The sequence below is a fragment of the Kryptolebias marmoratus genome, linkage group LG6, assembly GCF_001649575.2.
Source record: "Kryptolebias marmoratus isolate JLee-2015 linkage group LG6, ASM164957v2, whole genome shotgun sequence".
Taxonomy (NCBI): Eukaryota; Metazoa; Chordata; class Actinopteri; order Cyprinodontiformes; family Rivulidae; genus Kryptolebias; species Kryptolebias marmoratus.
In genome coordinates this window covers 7,056,777-7,076,539 of record NC_051435.1, presented here as the reverse complement: position 1 = coordinate 7,076,539, position 19,763 = coordinate 7,056,777, and the positions used below count along the sequence as shown (strand labels likewise).

Below are 19,763 nucleotides of genomic sequence, written 5' to 3'. Positions count from 1 at the left end.
TTTTTTTGTTTTTTAATGAGAAATATTTGCCCCTCTACACAATTCTGTTAATAGATAAGTCATTATTTACGGAGACGCAGGGGGAACCGTATCTGATGGGGGAACGCGGCTCGATGTAACAGCAGCAACTCGAGCACATTACTGCCCCCTATATGTCAAGAGGACAAATAACACCTTTTCTGTTCAAATTGCCAACCCGCCACAGTGGAGTGTGTGTTGATCAAATTCACCCGCCACTTCAAATATTTACCCGCATTTGGCCAGTGGCTGGTGCTAATTTCCACCCCTGAAATCAACACCCAAAACCTAAAGGGTGCTTTTTTCTTTTTTATACAGGAAAATGTTCCATTTGTTTATATGGAGGGACAGGAACCTAAAAATTGTACTGCAGTCAGCCACTAGGGGAGGTTTGTCCTTTTGACCAGGCTATCCTTTTAACCAAACACACAAATTAATTATCAGTTTAAGGGCATGCTTTTACGGTAGACAAATCCAGTCTGTCTCAAGGAATCACTTTCATCAGAGTATACATACTGATTATTTATTAATATCCAGCTAATTTTCTTTAGGGTGGACACAGTGAAGGTCGGTGAGGAAGAAAAAAGGCATGGCAATTTCTCAGCGAGGCACACTGACATTTATCCCTTCCAGTGGACTTTTAAGATCTGTTTAGAAGGACGCCTTTACCCCTTTTCTCAAAGTGAATGTCAAGGACATGCATAAACAGTGATGCCACAGCTCATTACTGGCCTCATTTAGCCTAAGAAAATGTCCTTATCAAAGGTTTTTTTTTCTTTTTTTAATAAAATGGATGAAAGAAAACAAAGATCTAAAACAAAGATTTTCTCTCCTTTTCCTGGGGGCTGTTTAATAGATGAACTTTTTCATACATGTTATAAATTTTATCATGTGATCAGGCAATCCCATTTTGAGCTGGTGCAATCTCCCATGAGCTGACAGTAAACAACATCACCTCATTCTGTAGGGGGAAAATGGCACACTTCAAATAAGTTTATGGCATTTTGCAGAAGTTTATGTCCTCTGCTGAAAATATGTCAAGGCACCCATTAGGCTGCTTCTGAGGTGATTTCCAAAGTGACAAAAACTGTAACCAGGAATTCAAACCTCTTTATCTTCAAATAGTGTTAAGGGCAGACTAAATGCCACATCTTGAAGCGTAGCTAAAAACATCAACTACAAAAACAAGAAAAAAAAACAGATTAAAGTCTAGTAGAACCTCCCTTGCTATCAACTTTCTTTGAAAAAACAGTTCATCTACTAAAATGACAGAGACTTGAAAGGATGAATGATAAAATGCTCGTTTATGGTTTCACAGGCAGACCACATGGTCGTGTCTGACAAGCTGCAACTTTAGAGTGTGTGAGCGCGACGTCACATTCAGTCCATCTTTAAAGCTTTATGAGTCATAATGTCCTTATTCAGCAATGTGCACAGTTTAAAATCTTTACTAAAAATGCATAATATATACAGCATATTTATCGCCTGTTTCTGAAGGCGATAAATAAGAAGTGGAGAGATAATGTTTTTGCCTCCATCTGTGTGTGTGTGCACGCGTTCGTTTGTCTGTACCGTAGAAATCCTTAAGTAACACAAAGATGGCTATGATTCAGTCATTTTGAGTTGTTTAGCTAAATTTTGGTGTGGTAACAGCTGAAACTGACCCCCACCTCTAAGAGCTAGCTGATCGCACAAGATCTGCGTTTAAAACTTGGGTGCTAACTGTTGAATTAACTGTTTGTTAGCAAAATATCTCATGAACCCCTGGACAGATTTTAATGAACTTTTCAGGATATGATCATTAGATGTACGTCTAGAACGGATTACCATTTGGAGCCAATTCAATTCAAGATGGCCACCACAGCCAGTTGACCTTAAAACATACAAAAATGGCACCATTTAGGTCACTTTTATAGATTTCAAGGAATGCTAGGCCTTTAATTTAAAAATATATTTTCATCATCTACCGTCAATTAAATGATCTGCAATTTAATGTATTCAGCTGGTGTTTGCCTTTTAGACCACCCCGTTGTTTTTTCTTTCTTCTGTTTTTTGGGAAACAATGTTGTAAAAACAGAAAATATCATTTATTGAAAAATGAGGAGAATAACTTGGGTTAGGATATTTTCTGGAAATGAAACCCGCCGTGATAAACAACACAGGGATAAGTAAAAAACTTACTGCTATTCTGTGCCCACGATACTTTGCTACTGTGTATCTCATAAATAAAAGCATTTTAGATGGCCTAAGTAAAATCTGGGACAGTGGGCTATTAATGGCCAAGGGACTCCTCTCCTGGGGCAACAGTGTTAATCGGAGCAATAGGTCTCCTTCCTGCTGGATCAATGTCAGCACAAATTTCAGATTACTTTCCTGATGCACGCCAAGTTATCTGTGATTCAACTTTAATAGGATATTGAACGGAGCCAGCATTTAGGGAGCAGAGCCGTATTTCACGTTATTGACAATCAAATGCACACAACTTTCTCATTAGCATGCATTAGGAAAACACCAAATTAATCTTGACAACACCAGTGGGGAACATGACTGCTGTTACATGCTCGTTTGAGCAAACATACCTAACAGTGACTTAGTGCTTATGTGAGGAGGAGAGACTGACCGGCTGTAGGGGTAAATGAAGCTTGCAAGACATTTTACTGGACAAAAAGTAACTAAACTAACTAAAGAGAAATTTAAGGGAAAAAAAATACGAGCAGAAAAAGTAGCCTGTTTTCCAAATATAAATGAAACATTGCATGATAAAAGAATCCACAATACTATCCTAAATCTTTCAAGACCTTGGTGAATCATGACTACCCTCACTGTCATTTTGAATAAAATCACAGCTTTCAGCATGAATGCAGCTTCAAAGATTTGTAGTGCATAAATTTAGTAACTTTTTCAGACATGACAAAAGAGGCCTACATGGTTCACATTTGTTTGAGGCACAAATGATCAAAGCTCAGGAGGACTGTACTGTACGTCTTTTCATGTCGACACTTCTTGCGTAATTACATTAGGATGTACAAGCGAAAATGGTTAATCTATTAAAGCACTACACTGCAATCATAGTAGCAGTCCAGATGTGTATGACTTCCCCCCACTCATCCCACCATAATGTATTTTGCTCTGACACATCCGTGCCAAAATGCAGCGCTCGGATGACAAAATGAGTGGTGGCAATTCAAACTGGGCGTATTAAATCAGATGGCATTTCGCTGCATCTGAAGGTCAAGTGTTTTGTCAACAAGGACAGAGTCAGGCGACGAGGCTGGCAACATCAGGTGAAAGATTTAACGTCCCCATATTACCCAAACAAGACATAAACACGCATCTCAGGTGGGATGGAAATCCCACAGGATGGCAGGTTGTTGCATACAGAGTAGGGAAATGGAGATTAGACCCCACTAAAGGTGGACTGAATATGTAGATGAACACAGAATGTGTTTTATTTCAAGCTTGTGTCTGCAGAGTTTAAAAATGCAAGTTTGTCTCGGGAAAACAAAGAACAAAAAACGAGGAAAATATAACAAATTTTAACAGCTAGCATTCCTTGAAGGAATGCATATCACCCGCCTCCTTTCATGCTGGAGTTTTAAACCAGCATCATGTTATGTTGAGAAATCAGTTACAGACATTTTGCTCAAACCTTACAAAGAACGTTTTGCAAGATGTCAGGCTCAGAGTCTGTGATGTGAATGACTCTCAGTTTCTACCACATCAAATTTTGGCTCAATATCTATAAAACTGATTGTTAAAGCCATTTTTGTGTTGGCTAAGTTTAATTAGCTGTGGCGGCCATCTTCAGTTAGGTTGATTTCAAAAGTTCCTCAGTTGTAACTGTACCCCTGCTGATTATTTTTGAGAGTTTAAAATTAAATGAAATGTGTCCAGTGGTTTATACGACATTTTGCTAATAGACAAACTCACAAACACAGACAAGCAAAAACATTATTGCCTGCCTTTCTGTTTCCGTAGGCCATAACAACATGTTCATGGTTAGAGTGAATCTATTTAAGACCAGAATTTAACAATTTTTTTTTTATGTTGAAACTGCTGCTTAATGTCAAACAATGTAATTTTGTTTTAATATAAACATCTTAAACGTGTCCTAATAAGCTGTAGTTTGTGAAGACTGAAGCTGGGAACTGATATACTTAGTTGAAGTAATTATTACAGGAGAAACATAAATCTGACAGGTTTATAAACACCCTGACAGGTCAGCAGTCCATCACAGGGCCACATAGAGATGCACATACACTCACACCTACTGTGTTAGAGTCATCAAGGAACCAAACATTCATGTTTTTGGGACTGAGTACCCGTAAAAAAAACAACACCTGCGCAAAGAAAGCACGCAAACTCCACACAGAAAGCCCCCAGCCGAGTTTCGAATCCTGGACCTTGAAGGCAACAGTTTTAACCAGCTGCGACACTGTGCAGTCCACCCCCGAACCATTTCTACTCAAACCGAGTTAAGACTTCGAACCATCAAAAAAGAAAGAAACAGGCAACATACAATATATGTTTCTGTGTGGAAAAACTAAAATTTTACATTTTAGCTTATGCCATCTAACAGCAAGATGTCTGGACTATCCCTTTCACAACACGTGCTGATTAAACAAAAAGACTATTAATTGAATTAATTGCACACTTTCTATTTAACTTTGTCAAATGCATGACATGACAGATAAAAATGTAGCTTCTTTCTTTTTCTTTTTTAAACTCACGCTGCCTTGAATGATGCCAAGTTTCTTCTGCAGGTATAATGCCTTGTGAACAGAAATAATAAAAGGTAATTTAGGTGAAAAACAGTAATCCGGCAGTGATTCATTTCATTTTCATGCAATAGTTGGAAAACATAACAAAAGTCCCTGCACAGCAAATGGCCTCGGTGGTCACTGACATTACGAAAGTATTAGCTTGAATTATTTAGGATTTTCTATCACAGAATAGCCTGTTGTTTCATAAGCATTATTAAGCAATATAAAATGTAACAGATGAACATGCATGGAGAAAGTGCGTGTAGTGGATTTGCTGGTAAGCTGGCCTGGAGGCCATTTGGCAAATTATTGCGTGTACCCCCCCAGGAGGAAGCTAGAAGGCAAACATTATCACACAGGAATGCCCGTTCCGGAGGTTCACACCACCGAGTTATATACATCCAGACAAAATATCACACCTGTCACAACGACTTAGCATTTAAGACGCTAACTTTTATTTCATTAAATGTAGCAAACAGTAATGAGGGACAACAAGAGAGGAGAAAAGTGATGAAAGAGATGGTAAAAAGACATGGTGTTTGAAAAAGCAGCCAGCCACAGCCAAGTGTGTGACATTAGATGTAATTCAGAAAAAGGGCCAAGCGTCCAGCCAAGCGCACAGACGAGACCCTCATGTTCAGACTGTGCCAGGGGTAAATATTCACTTTGACATTTGTGCCGTATGCGGTCTCCATCGGCTGAATTGTTGCCGACTGACATTTTCATCCAAGTCACACTGAGCATGTTCCTACACTCCTGGTTAAAATATCAGCTGCACTGAGTTTGCACACTCTGACTGAGACCACCCAGCAACAGATTGGAAGATGTTCCTGCAATGCAACTACGACCTCAGAAATCTCCACTCGGGGAATTTAACTGATGCGCTTTTGGTCATAAATATTTTATTTCACGACTTATTCCTGCTTAAATTTTTATTCACAAATGACTTTAACCTCAGTTTCAACTGAAAATGTAACAATAGATTTGCACACGATTCAAATTCTGGGATAAACTTGGCTCAGAGTAGTATTTGAAGGCTATGTCTTATTTGAATGCTAACAAACACCAGAGTGGCTTTTCATCTTTTCCTCAAAGGCCTTAATTGAAAACAGCAGATTTACTGATACCCATCAGGTTTTCTGTCTTACTTCAGCCAATTTTACAAATATTGAGCAAAGATTTGGTGTAGTAATAGCTGAGAGTAATCCCCAACACATATATTGAGCATGAACAAATTGCACAAGATCATTGTTTAAAACTTTACCATTAACTCTATGTGTCTGTTAGCAAAATATCTCCCAAACCACTGAACACATTTTTATAAAATTTTCAGGAAATAATCAAGAGCTATACCTCTGTAACTGATTTACTTTTAGAGACAACCCAATTTAAAATGGCTGCCTTATAAAACACTAAAATGGCTACAATTCAGTCAATTTTAAAGATATTGAGCTAAAATCTGGTCAGGTAGTAGTTAGGAATAATTCACAGCAGATACTCCAAATGCTGCTCATTGCACTAGATCTTTGTTTAACATTGTATTTTTTCTGTTGGGCTCAGCATGGTTTGTCTGTTAGCAAAATATAGCATGAACGACTGGACAAATTTTGATGAAACTTTTACAAAGTAATCGCTGAAACTGATTAATGACTGGAGTCAATCCAATCCAAGATGGTCAGCACAGCTAATAAAAACCAGCCAACACATAAAAAGCTATACCTCAGTCAGGTTTTTACAAATATTGAGCTAAAACATGTTTTGGTAGAAGCTAAGAGACATTCACAACACACACTCTGAGCATGACATTGCACATAACATTATTTTCAAGGTTCAAGCAAAATGTCTACAACTCTGTGCCTTCTCAACAGATGATGATCTTAGTTCAAAACTCTAGGATTAAAGATGGCGGGTGATATACATTACATTAAAGGAATCCTAAACCTTTAAATGATCATTTCTGTCAAACTCCTATAACATTTTAAAGCTTTAGCTCAGTTGTAGGTTGTTTTTTTTTAATTTTCAGTTCAACTCTGCTAACACATGCCAGATCACATTAAGGACTTATATTTTCTGGTCTGTGTTCAAAAATAAACCCACACAATGATTTCTCACTAATATGAAGGCCGTGAAGTCAAGTGCAAACTCCGTTAGTAAAATGATCTAATTGCTTCATTTGTAATTAGATATTTCTGAGATGCATTTAAATAATAAATAAAGCAAACAAACAGAAAAGACAGAAATAATTCATTTCCTCTGTGCCTATTTAGCCTCTCTAGCTTTCCAGGTTTATTTACACTTTTAATTTTCTAGAAATGATCATTTAGTTTTCACCTATCCTGGTAAAAAAAAATCACCAGATCTAGTTTGTACGGTGGCTCTATAATTTTTTTTTTTTGTCCACTTCTGTTTGCTAGGTCTCTCAAACTAATTAAACAGTACACTCGAGGAGAATGAAGAAGCACAAACCCATTATGTGGCTACCTAAGAGCAAGCTTGGTTAATTTTTCAGAGGAATTTCCACTAATGCATTCAGAAATGGGGGGGAGGAAATATGACAAAATAGAGAGCTCACATTGGCAGCTGAGATGACATGTGAATTTAAAGTGAGCTTGGCCAAAGACTTTTTTATAATCATAGCTATCTGCACAGTGAACGGCGTTCATCATTACAGCAAAGTGTAAGAAAATAATCTATTGTGACAAATGTGCAAAAGGACTGGAAAATAATCATTCACAAGTTAACAAATAGGAACTAAAAGTTATTATCTTTACTCAGTGTATTTTCCTAAATGATTATGAGTCCTGAGGAAAAACATCAATATTCTGGTAGAGTTTAGGTTCATTTGTTGCTGCAAATGAATCCTTTGAAATTGCTAATATGGAAAATTTTTCTGATTCAAAAAAGAAAAAACAGCTGTTTCACGAAGAGAGCATCTGGAAATTGAATGAAGTGAGAAAATGTTTCTTGAACGTGACATTACCTACAGAATGCACAAACACTTAGTTTGTGTACAGGAGCTAAATTAAAATAAAGACTTTCAGATAAGAACTTTAATTGCGTCAAGCCTAGGGAGGTTGTTTAAACACAGTTCTCTCTTCGTTGTTATCAAGTGATATCTACAGCAAATAACTATTTGCAGAAACAATCAAAGACCGAGCATCCCTTGAAGGAATGCATATCACCTGCAGCCTTTCACGCCAGAGTTTCAGATCATCTTATGTTGAGAAATGATTGAGCTGTTTAGGTCAAGCTTTGAAAATAACATTTATATGTATTCTTATGTGATAGTGGAATATCTTACATGACCTGCTGAACGAGCATCAGTTTAGCTTATTGTCTGTAAAAGCCTTAGCCATTTTCACATTTGCTAAGAGCACTTTCTGTGGCAGCCATCTTAATTTGAGTTGAGTCCAAAAGTTAATGAGTTACAGAAGTACATCCACAATCACTTCCACATAGTTTGTGCTCAGAGTACAAGTTGGATATGACTCACAGCTACTACCACACCTTCGGCTCAGCATCTAAAAATTTACTTGAGTTATAAGCATTTTTATGCTTGCTAAGATCACTTTGCTGTGGCGGCCATCTTGAATAGGACTGACTCCAAAAGTTAATAGGATTTAATTGTACATCCAACGATTACTCTCTAAATGTTTCATTAAAACCTGTTTAGCGATTCATGAGATATTTTGCAAACAGTATAAACAAATGAATGCATGTAGAAAACATTATTGCATCTTGCCTTTGGCAGTGGTCAGATCTGACTCTAAAGTCTATTTTGCTTTACCTGAGCACTCTTTTCTTCTCTTCCCCACACAGTACACACACACTCTGAGTCATCTCATATTGTTCCCTAATTTCACCATCTTTTAGAAGGGGGGAAAGGTAGACCGTGTATATTGATTGATCTGCACCGGATATAAGCTAAAATAAACAGATATCTCGTTCTAAAGATCAAACTCTTCCCCGGCACCGGCAGCATTAACAAATGCAGCTGAGACTAGGCCCAAAAACACAGACATAAGATAATTAGTCACACCAGGCCTGGAGTGGGAAGGGCAGGGAAGCAATCTGACTGAAGGATGTATTGATCCTCCAGAGAGGGAGGGGCCCCCAGTCAGGAGTCTTGATCAATCTTGCGAGCCAACTCTCTCAATCTGTGATGAGACTCGTGTGTTTGGACGGGGGAAGGAAGCATTCTACCTTTGCTATACACACAAAAAACATATGTGTGTGTGTGCAGTCACATTAACAGTACCAGCAGCCTGGTGTATGACTTGTCAGAGAGAGACAAATGTCTGTGTGAGTAAAAGACTCCCAAGGGTTAGAGAAGGAGGAATGGGTGGGGATGGGGATGGGGGTGAGGGTGGGGGTGGTTTCAGCAGCACCACAACATCGGAAAGCCTTTATCGTGAAGTTAAAAGCCTTCCCCGAGCTGCAGATTCTCCTCATCAAGCTCTTGGCACAGACAGCCAGAGGTAGGGGAAAAAAAAGAGAGGAAAAATAAAGGAAACCTTCTCAAACGCAAACTGTTTGCATATTATCCGGTTTCTGGTCACAGGTGGGTTTCATCTGATTAGACAGCGGTGATGCATATCAGAAGGGGGGCAGCCGACTAGTTGCACTGTACTGCAATTCATCTTCCGCTGATACACAGGAGGAGGAGCGTGGAGGAAGAATACAGCCTCTAAAGATATGAGACTCTTCAAACAATAAAATAAAAAAGAGCGAGATAAAATATGAAACAAATACAAGAAAACCTTTTCCTTTTATGTTGCATTTTGCAAAATATCTCATGAAACATTGGATGGATTTTAATGAAACTTTCAGGAAATAATCACTGCATTTACCTCTACAACTCATTAGTTTTTGGAGCCAATAAAATTCAAGATGGTTGCCATAGCCAACTGACCTTGGAAAACACAAAAAATGGCTACAACTCTGTCAACTTTACAGATGTTGTGCTAAAATTTGGTGTGGTAGTAGCTGAGAGTCATTTACAACACATCGTGCAACATCTTTTCCCAAAACTTAAGCATTAACTTTTAGAGTCAACCATGTTTTTCCATTAGCAAAATATCTGATGAAGCACCAGACCAAATTTAATAAAACTTTCAGAAAGTAGTCCCACATCATCTACTAATTCAAGATGGCCGACAGATGTTGAGCTGGGAGTTGATGCGGTAGCAGCTAAGACAATAAATAATAATAAGGACATATTGTTTTATCACATAAGATGTAGTTTTAATAAGTTGGGTGTTTGTTGAAAACTGCTCCAACTCAGTTTTTTGTCAGAATAAATGATCTCAGTCTAAAACTCTGGCATGAAAGGTGGTGGGCGATATGCATTCCTTTAAGGATTGCCAGGTCTTTATATTTTTTTAAGATAAAATGTGAAACAAAGACAAGAAACTGCTTTGCGTATTTGTTTGTTCGTAGGCTGTGCGGGGCATAATCACACTCAGCCTTGGTCTCCAGGGTTGGGGGAGTGTGTGGATCAGATATCAGGCGGTGTGTTAAGCTGCAGGGACTCCCACAGCAGTGGAACTGTAGACGGCTAATTGACAGGTTGCTGGAGACGAAGCCAGTCAGGATATCCAGTCACTTTCACGCTCCCACACTCTGTGCTCCCCACCAGGGGAAAGGCTGGTCACTGGTGGAGATGCTTCTGTGTGGGTGTGCGTGTGTGTGTGTTTGCCTGTGTACCTGGTTCTTTTTACCTTTTTGGGACCATTTCTGATATAATTACCTACCTTGTCAGGACCGCTAATCCTTATGAGGACCAAAACTGAGTTATCTTAGGGGTTAGGTGGGAATTAAGTTTAGGTTAGATAAAGATAGTTATGTACTGGTAATAGTTAGGTTTAAGGTAAATGATTGGGTTAGGCTACATGGCAATATAATGTCCTAAGAAGGGTAGAAATACCAACTTTGTGTGTGTGGTAGATGGGGGCGTATGTGTGGGTCTTCTGCTAAGTGGTGAGCAGACTTCTGACCCACTAGGGAAGTGAATGTCACTCTCACAGTCATCTGCACATGTACACAGCACATTTTCACACACAGAGACACACACACACACACACACTTGCACAGATGTATAACTGAGAATGAAAGCCTGTGCCAGGGTTTTTGCAGGACTCACGCACACATACACACACTGCCAAAGGTTGAGGATGTATTTCTTGTCCAAACATGGACAGGCATATTTCTGTCTCATGTACCTTTGGTCAGAGGCTACAAGTAAGAAACATCTAACACACCACGTCAGCCCTGAGTAAAAGGAACCCTGGCTCTTGTTCCTGTGCTGGAAAAATGAAAATTAAATTTGTCCATTGCTTTAAAATCCCATCCTTTAAAACTGTAGTGAAGCCAAGTCATTATACATCCAGATTGTTTGTTTGTGTTGCTTATGTCTACATGAGTTTACCACAAGTTTTACGCTCTTTTGTGGTTTTACAAACTCGGGATTAAAGTCACGACTTCAATGTGCTTTTTCTATCTTTCCTTTGGTCAGTTTTCTTGATACTGATGACTGACACAAAGGCAGGGCAATTGTCATCACCCACCTTCGAAGATGCAACGGTGGTAAAGTTTAGGCCCATGTCTGTGTGTGTGTGTTTGTTTGTCTTTTGGCAAAATATATCATAAACTCAAGGACAGATTTCATTAAAATTCTTTGGAAGTAGTTTTTAGATGTACATTTACACCCGATTAACCCTTTAGAGTTAAAACCTTTCAAGATGGCTGCCACAGCGAGGCAACCTCAGCAAAAACAAAAATGTTTATAACTCTGCCAATATTACAGATATTAAGAATTTGGTGAGTTAGTAGCCGACATTCATCCCCAACAAATATTCCAACTTCTAACTAATAGCACAAGATCTGCTTTTAAGGCTTTGCTATTAACTGTTGAAGTCAACTGTCTTTTAGCAAAATATCTCATGAACTATTGAATGATTTTATTAAAACTATCATAAAGTATTCATTGGATGTACAATACCATGGCCAACTGGCCTTAGAAAATGCAAACAAAGGCTCTAACACAGCCACATATTCAGCTAAGCTGAGAGCCATTCCCACCACACAGTTCAAACACCAATCATTGTGCAATATTATTGCCTTAACCTTTGGCAATAACAGTTAAGAGTCAACACTGTCTGCCTGTTAGCAAAATAGCTTTAAACCACATGATACATTTAGTGAAACTCCCAGAAACCTATAATTAAGTGTCCATCTACAAATCAGTAACTTTTGAAGTCAATACAATGCAAAATGGATGCCACTGTTAATGGACCTCAACCAACACAAAAAATGCATACACTTTTCAGATAATAAGCTGAAGTTTGGTGAGGTAATAGCAGAGAGTCATTCTCGACACATACAGTACTCTAGATGCTAACACATTTTGCGAGATTTTAGATTATTGCATGAGATCGCCCATAGTGTCATTTACAAGATTTAACCAAAACGGCTGGCCATAAGATAATGTTAGTTTAAAATTATGATATAAAAAGCAGTGGGTGATATGCATTCCAAGAAGGAATGCAAGGTCTTTAATTGAGATAGCATTTTTCTTGCCTTTCGAAAAAATGTGGATTCATCCGATTTAAGGTCTCTTTCTTTCCTTTGTGAAGGATAAAACTGAGCAAGGAGAGGAAAGCATCATCTGTGGCTTACACCGTTAAACATTCAATTATCTATAAAATACACAACAGAGGCTTCAGTCAGTTAAATGACAAATTGAAGGCAAAGAGCTCTTCAGAGCTGCCCCCGTTAACACAGATTTTTATAGATCTCCTCACATGCCACCCTATAAGGTGCTCAGTTATTTGCATGAATATATGCACAGAGGATCTGTCCTTGCTGAGAGCAAAATCTGATAATGCAGCAGCAAACACAGCTGAGAGTCAGAGCAAACCAATTCATAGCTTTGTTTAAAAAGAAAAAAGCCAAAGGGCTGGCTGCTCATCTCAGTGACAGCACTACACACTGGATGAACAATTATTCAGAGTTAGACTGGAAGAAAAAATATTAATCTATTTATTCATGGCTTGTTGAATCAGCTTTATCTCCTGTGATTAATCCAAGTCAATAACGTAATCTTTAATTATAAAGAATGGCCTTATTACCTACGTCAAATAATCATGCCAGTCTGCCGCTGCTGAAGAGAGGAAAACAAATTTCTCTGTTACGTGACTGTGTATTTTTCTGCCATAAATTAGAGCAGTCGGACCACTGGAGACTCAAATACGCAGATGTCAGTTCACGAATCTTTGGAAAAAAAATTGAAATTCAACTCCACATCTTTTAGGCAACATATTTACCATTCAATTATCCAATTATGGCATTTACGTACAAATAATCACATATGAGATTCAGAGTAAACAAATGCAAGCTAGATGTTGATGCCACAGATCCCGCTCTGCTTACAGAAAAACTAAAATGTCAGAAAAGACTGAAATTATATTTCATCATTCCTTTTTCCCCAAGAGCCCTGGATCCATGAAGCTATTACCAAAATAAAACATCTGCTGCTCCCGGTATGATCAATCGAAAGAAAACACATTACAAGGAACCGATCTTGAAGGAGGGGCCCCTCGAGAACACGAATAATGACCCATTCGTGCGGGGCTCCTTTCTGTGTTTATACATGTGTGCATGTGATTAATAGTACATCACCAGTCATAATGAGTCTTTGCTGTAACAAATGATACGTGATTTGCACTTACAGGCAACACACAAACACAGTCGAGCACAGAAAGTGTGACTGCATGTGTCTTCATTTACACTCCTGTTCCTTTTACTTATGTTGCTCACTTAGGCCTGGGCCCACAACTCCCAGTCCTTCCTCCAAAGTTGTGTTCCTCACCAGGACACGTAGTGAGGAATTTGTCATGCAGGGAAGTAGCCTGAAACAAATCTAACTGACAGCCTCAGAAAAAAAAAATGCAGATCACACAGCTGACAGAGACATAACAACAGCTTGGGGAACTTTCAACAGGATGTTAATCTGCAATGAAGTCATCCGGTGTTCAAAGAGAGCTACAGGACGTTGCATGGACTGACATGGGACAGAGATTTTCTGGTCTGACGTGTCTGCTAATTACTCCACGAGGAGCGAGTGTCAAAGTGTCACAGGATGTTGCTGTCTAGATCATATAAAACTTTTACACTGACGTTTAGAATTTCATCCAACTTTTCAGCTCTCCTGAGAAGCATGACATTTTCTTTTGCTTGATTAAATAGTTTAAAAACGTGTTCTGTAAGAGGGATTCATTTTATTGTCAGTGGTAATTTTATGTCTAAATATGAGAGACAAATAAATGCCTTGGTATTTTGATTTTTTTTAAATTGAAATTTATAAGAAACCTGTCGATTTCGGTGCATTGGATGTCTTGTAGTGCCATCTGCATGATAAGACAGAATCTTTGGCGCTTACGAAGGTGACCATATCAATGTTCAACACCCTCTATTAGGACTTGACACCTGCAGTTTATCATCCCTGAAGCGATTGCATATTCCTTTTCCTGCAGGAGGGACGGGAGGGAAATCCATCTCCTGTAAGGACAATGCCTTAAATAAATAGTGCACAGAAAATAGGCACAAACTCTCCTCCTTTCACCTGATCCCTTCACTCTCTTCCTCTCTCTCATTCTCTCTCACACACACATAAACACACTTTCCCTCTCATGGAAATTGTTTCATTCCTTTTAGTCAATCTAGCTAATGCAAAAATCATGTATGTCAGTCTTTAAATATTTAATCCTAACAGCAGCAGGATTGAAATACAACATTGAAGAAGCATTACTCCCTCCCTCCCCGAAAGGTACAAGAGCTCTGAGCGGAGAGCAGGCGAGAGGCAGCCGCTCTGCAATGTCAGGCTGAGAGAGTGGGAGCGACAGGGAGCGTCGGAAAAAGGAGAAAGAAGAGACTCGGCTATTTTCTACGACAATTTTGTTGCCATGCGCTCTCAGCGGCTGGCGTAGAGGCAGCATTAAAGCGCAGTTTGCCTTGGAAAAAAAAAAGTACACAACCACATATGACAGCTCTGTGTTTTCCCTCTCTGGGAGCAGACTTTGTTCTCTGACATAACAGATTGCACAGCTGAAGAGAAACACTGTTGCTGCTTAGAACTTGGAGAGAAAAGATACGGCTCAATGATGGAGCAAATAGCCATGAATTTTGCATGCTGAACAGTATCGTGGGAACCAAATGCCCTGTGGAGATGGGTTTAAAAACAAAGAATTCCTCTTCTCTCAAAGTGTTCACTTTGATTTCACTCGTATTAGTAGTTTTATGTGAGAGGAAAAAAAATCCTCATAGGTTTAGAATGATAAAGATAAAGATTCTGATGAAGCCAAAACATCACAAGCTGGTCATGTATTGCAGTGAGAGTCGAGCAGAAAGGCGGAACTTTAAGAAACTTTTGCACTCACCACAGAGAAGTTGTCAGCTGAGCAGTTCTGTCCACTGAAATTGCAGCTCATCAACATCTCCTCCAGCTGATGTCCTGTCCTGTTGAAGATGTCCTGCATGTCAGGAGCGGGATACATTAAATCAGTGGGTTTGTGTCCATCCCTGTTTTTGGGGGGCAGACCTGTCAAGTTTGCCAGGTGGTAGATGTCAGCATCAGTCAGAGCAGAGAAGCGGAAGCGGTTGATGTTGCAGATGGTCACAGCAGGGAAAACCATCTCAGGAGTTGCCTCTTCATTCAGAGCCGTGACATGAGGATGCTCCAGGTAAGAGATGGCACACTTAGCGGCTTGGTATAGAAAGAGTGCTAGAGAAGTCAAAAAGGCAAGAGCCCACAGAGTCTGCCGGATGCCCAGGCGACCAGAGACAAAGATGTGGTTAATCCCATGGAGGGAGCAGGAGTTAGCAAACCCAGCCAAGTCTTTGGCCGGTGGTGTGCAGCTCTCCTCGATCAGGCTCTCCTTATCCCCATCTTGCTGGCTTTTCTGCTTCTCATCCTCCTCTGCAAATTTGATTTTGCAAACAAATTCGATAGGCATGTGGGCAGCCAGGTCTGCGTTTTTGTTTTTGTTTTAGATGGCAGCTATCAGCCCTGGATCACTTCCCTCCTACTTCCCTGGCTTTTGTCCTCTGAGCAGGAAACAACTCCAGAAAGAAGAGGAAAAGGACAGGAGAGAGTTTGTTGCTGCTGCTTTCGCTGCTGCCTGCGCTGTGACTGATAGTGTTGCTGCTGCTGCTGCCACGGCTCCTTGTGACTACAGCGCTGCTGCTGCTGTGCTGCTGCTGCTCTGAATGCTTGTCTCACTACTTGATCAGATCACACACTCCGGCTTATCGGCAGCAATACAGCTGTCAAAAAAAAAAAGAAAAAAGAAAGAAACAACAATTACAACAAAACGCTCTAGCACAGTGCCTTAAGCCACTGATGAAAAGGCAGCATTTTGAGGATGGCTAAAATAAGAACAGGCATTTAATATTTCATGAGAAGGTAAGATTGTGATTATTTCCCCCTCACTGGCGCGAGCCACAACTTCCCCCGTCATCCCCCAGTGTCCCGCCAACAGACTCCCCCCTCCCCCGCGTAATTCACTTGTTTGACTTGTGCTTTCACTTCTCAATCTGAATAAAGTCGGGGTCAGAGGTTATTCTGTGAAAAAAACAACCAGTGTTTGCTGTGAACCGCAGGAGGTCCCTGGACTTTAATGCCTCCCAGGGGAGATGGTCTCAGGAGAATTTCTAATTGAAACTATAATGAGAAGTGCAAGAAGTGGGACTAAGCATGAAGCAACTGCTGGCAATCAATCTTGTCTTTGCAACAAAAAAAAAAGTAAAAGACTATTGATTGAGCGAATGTGTCTGTCAGAGATTAAGAAAGGCAGTTCAACGACGTTGCCTTATCAGAATCTAATGGCAGCATCACAAGAATCCTGCGTGAATCTGAATTAGGGGACACATCCTGATCTGGACCCCCGATGCTGTTAAAGATGTTGAAATCAGGTATTGATCCCTACGCTTTACAGTGTGTGTCTTAGCACCGTTAATGGCCCCTTTTCCACGTTGCCAAACAAAATTATGCAAATAGAAGGCAAAAAAGTGAGAGCCTTAATGCACGTTATTCCCCTTTAAATGGATTTAGTCATGCGGGTCACGTCACATGGAGCTGGGACCTCTGGAGAAAAGGCATATTTAAAAGTGAATTCAGCCGCTCCAAACACACGTGCCAAGTCAAGCCAGTGAGGGCATCCGAAATGTGACGTTACTTAGGGGAACAAATACTGGAACAAGACAAATGGAGGGATAAAAGACGCTGATCTTTTTTAATCTTCCTAAATGTTTCCTTCTGGACAAGACAACCTGTTGAAGATAATATTAAAAAAAAGCATTTTGTCATACAACAACAAACAAAATGTTAATAATTTGATCTAAGCCACAGTAAAATTATTGAATGGATCTTTTTCTCTGGTCGAAGAAAACGCTTTCGCCACAATTTGATGAGAAAAATTCTTTGTCTCTTTCTATTTATTTTGTGCCTTTTGTCATTACAGTCTTTTTATACATTTGCTTTTTGTGATTGGTTTTTACTAAGATTGCCTTTGATTTTGTATTCCACTGAGATAAACAGAGACATGTAGGATATTACTTTTACTTTTATATAACTGAAGCATCAGTGGTTTAGCTCTGCCTCCAGCAGGCAGTATGCTCTGCTAACAACTGTTTTTTTATGTAGTCATTCCCAGAAGATGCTGGGCTTATTTTCCATCTCACAAAGGGAATGAAAGCTCACAGTTCACGCAACGACTAAATACTAAATGTGAATAAAAAGCACGCAGACACATCTGGTAGATGAAAACCATTCAAGAAGTAAATGACATTGTATTAGTTTGTCAGAACCAATAACACTCTCAACAAGAGGCACACTTTGTGTTTGATGCGCTAAAAACAAAACCGTTAAATGCCACTGACCTTCAAGTTATTTTTGACACTATGTATAATATCTCATTTTGTAAGAGCATTAGCTGAGGGGTCTATGTACTTTAAAACCTCATGGTCACATGTGTAAGTGATGTTTTTTTTTAGCACAACCTCAGATGAGAAAAACAAGTGTCAAAACAGTTTGTCAATTGTGAAAAATAAAAATAGTCTGAAAATTGAACAAATTATGTCCTCTGTCTGAGAAAAATGTAGTTTTATCTTCTAGGACACAAGAGCTCCATCTATTGGATGTCCATGTAGTCAGTGATTGCTGTGGCATCAACTATATATAGATTTAGCCAAATAACTAAAAAAAGGTAAAGCTGTCCTTGTTTAAAATAATAATTTTACTTCTGCAGAAGTATTCAGAGGTAAAATATAGGATGATTCAAATGTAATCCTCAGTAAAGTCACTTAAAAAACTATTTTTTCCCTTACCTGTTCTTCATCTATCCTGATAATTGTCAGATTAACTTCAAACTTAGCCAGTGTCCTGCTTGGGAATGTTAAGATGAAATGATTTGTACTAATTCAAAAATGTGCACAATGTGGCTGCATCTGTAGAGAAGCTGTGAACCAACGCAGTTTAAAATGAATAAATGTAGATCCATCAATCTATTACGTCTTTGTACGATCCGTTTATTGACTCAGTGAGGAGCCTTTGAGCAAGAACAGCAGAAAAGTTTAAAAGCTGGAGGTATGTTTGTGTATGAAGAATGATTCACCTCTCTTTACAGTCTTAAGTGTAGGCGAGCTTCATGGTTGCCATCTTGCTAGGTTCGACGCCTATAACTGTGTATTGTTTACATGTCAAAACCACACATTGTTAACACCTTGTGGGTGTTGAATGCTCTATCATCAGTCCAAAGATACAGAGAAATAGCCTTAATTCACTTAACTAAACATATATCGTGCACATTGTGAAAACAGGAGACAAGATTATGCTGTTTTGAGCCTCCCACCAAGCCCGGTCAAGTATTAGCGGGAAAAAATGCCGACCCAGCGGGGTACTTTTACCATGATAAAATTACAGTCCTGTAATCATTTTAGACCAGTGTGTACATAATGGCTCTTCAACTAATTAAGTACTTTACATGTATAGCCTACTTGGTCTAACCGAAGTTCTGCGACTATCTGTAGTTGATTGCACTTAGACTAATAATGTTTACTTATATAATGTAGACTTTTCCTCAAAATTCTTGACATTTTCATGACTTATGTAACATGCACTTCACTATTTTGGCCAGTTTAACTGAGCTGTTGTCTAGCCTATTCACTAATTCACTACTTAGTCTACTTTTTTCCTCATTTATCCATGGTCTGTTGCTATGCTGGCAGTAACTACAAAAACCATGTAGCACCTATCAGTAAGGTGGAACACATTATTGGCTCGTTAGCATATACTGCACAGTGGTTGGCCATTTCAATGTATTTCCATTTCAGCAAGCAGAACTCTTCTACTTGTTGCACTTCCTGCTGATTAGCTGTATTGTTCTTTCATTAGAGATGCCTTCTGTTCAGGAGAACTGCAGCAGCTCCGATATAAACAGCAACAAACACTCTGAAAGTGTGCTTCACCCTGTTCATAGGGATCAACTAATATTCCAGAAAAAAAAAAGTGAACTTGTGTTTAATTATTTATAGGGTACAAAATACAATTGCTGCTCACTGCTGAGTGACTGAAAGAGTGTTAAACACATCTGCAGCTGGAAGATGAATGAGTTTTGCACTAGGCCTTTTTTTGTTTAATTGTGAATCAAATTGTAATTTTAAAACAAGACTTGTTTGTGAGCCATCTTTTTTTTAAATAAGTAATCTCAGTAACTGAAAGAATCATCCCTTTGCTTTGTTGTATTGTAATACATTGATTCAATATCAGCTTAAATTAACAGATTGAGTTTCAGACTGTGTCAAGTTTAATGGCTGAGTTGTATCATGATTAGGAGCTAATTTACATCGATTTGAAAGAATCCAACTTTGGGAGATAGTGTATAAAAATGTATATTGTATCAGCCACAGACTTTTAACAGAAAATGA

General features: G+C 39.1%; 1 protein-coding gene across 1 annotated transcript in view; it reads right to left on the bottom strand.

The window, feature by feature from the left end:
• asic4a (acid-sensing (proton-gated) ion channel family member 4a) overlaps positions 1-15,994 on the bottom strand; it is a 107,422-nt gene extending 91,428 nt beyond the window's left edge. Inside the window, exon 1 of the mRNA XM_017420735.3 lies at positions 15,218-15,994. Coding sequence (XP_017276224.1) covers positions 15,218-15,793 — 576 coding nt within the window. The 5' untranslated portion in view covers positions 15,794-15,994. The remainder of the gene's footprint in view (positions 1-15,217) is intronic.
• Positions 15,995-19,763: the final 3,769 nt, after the last annotated feature.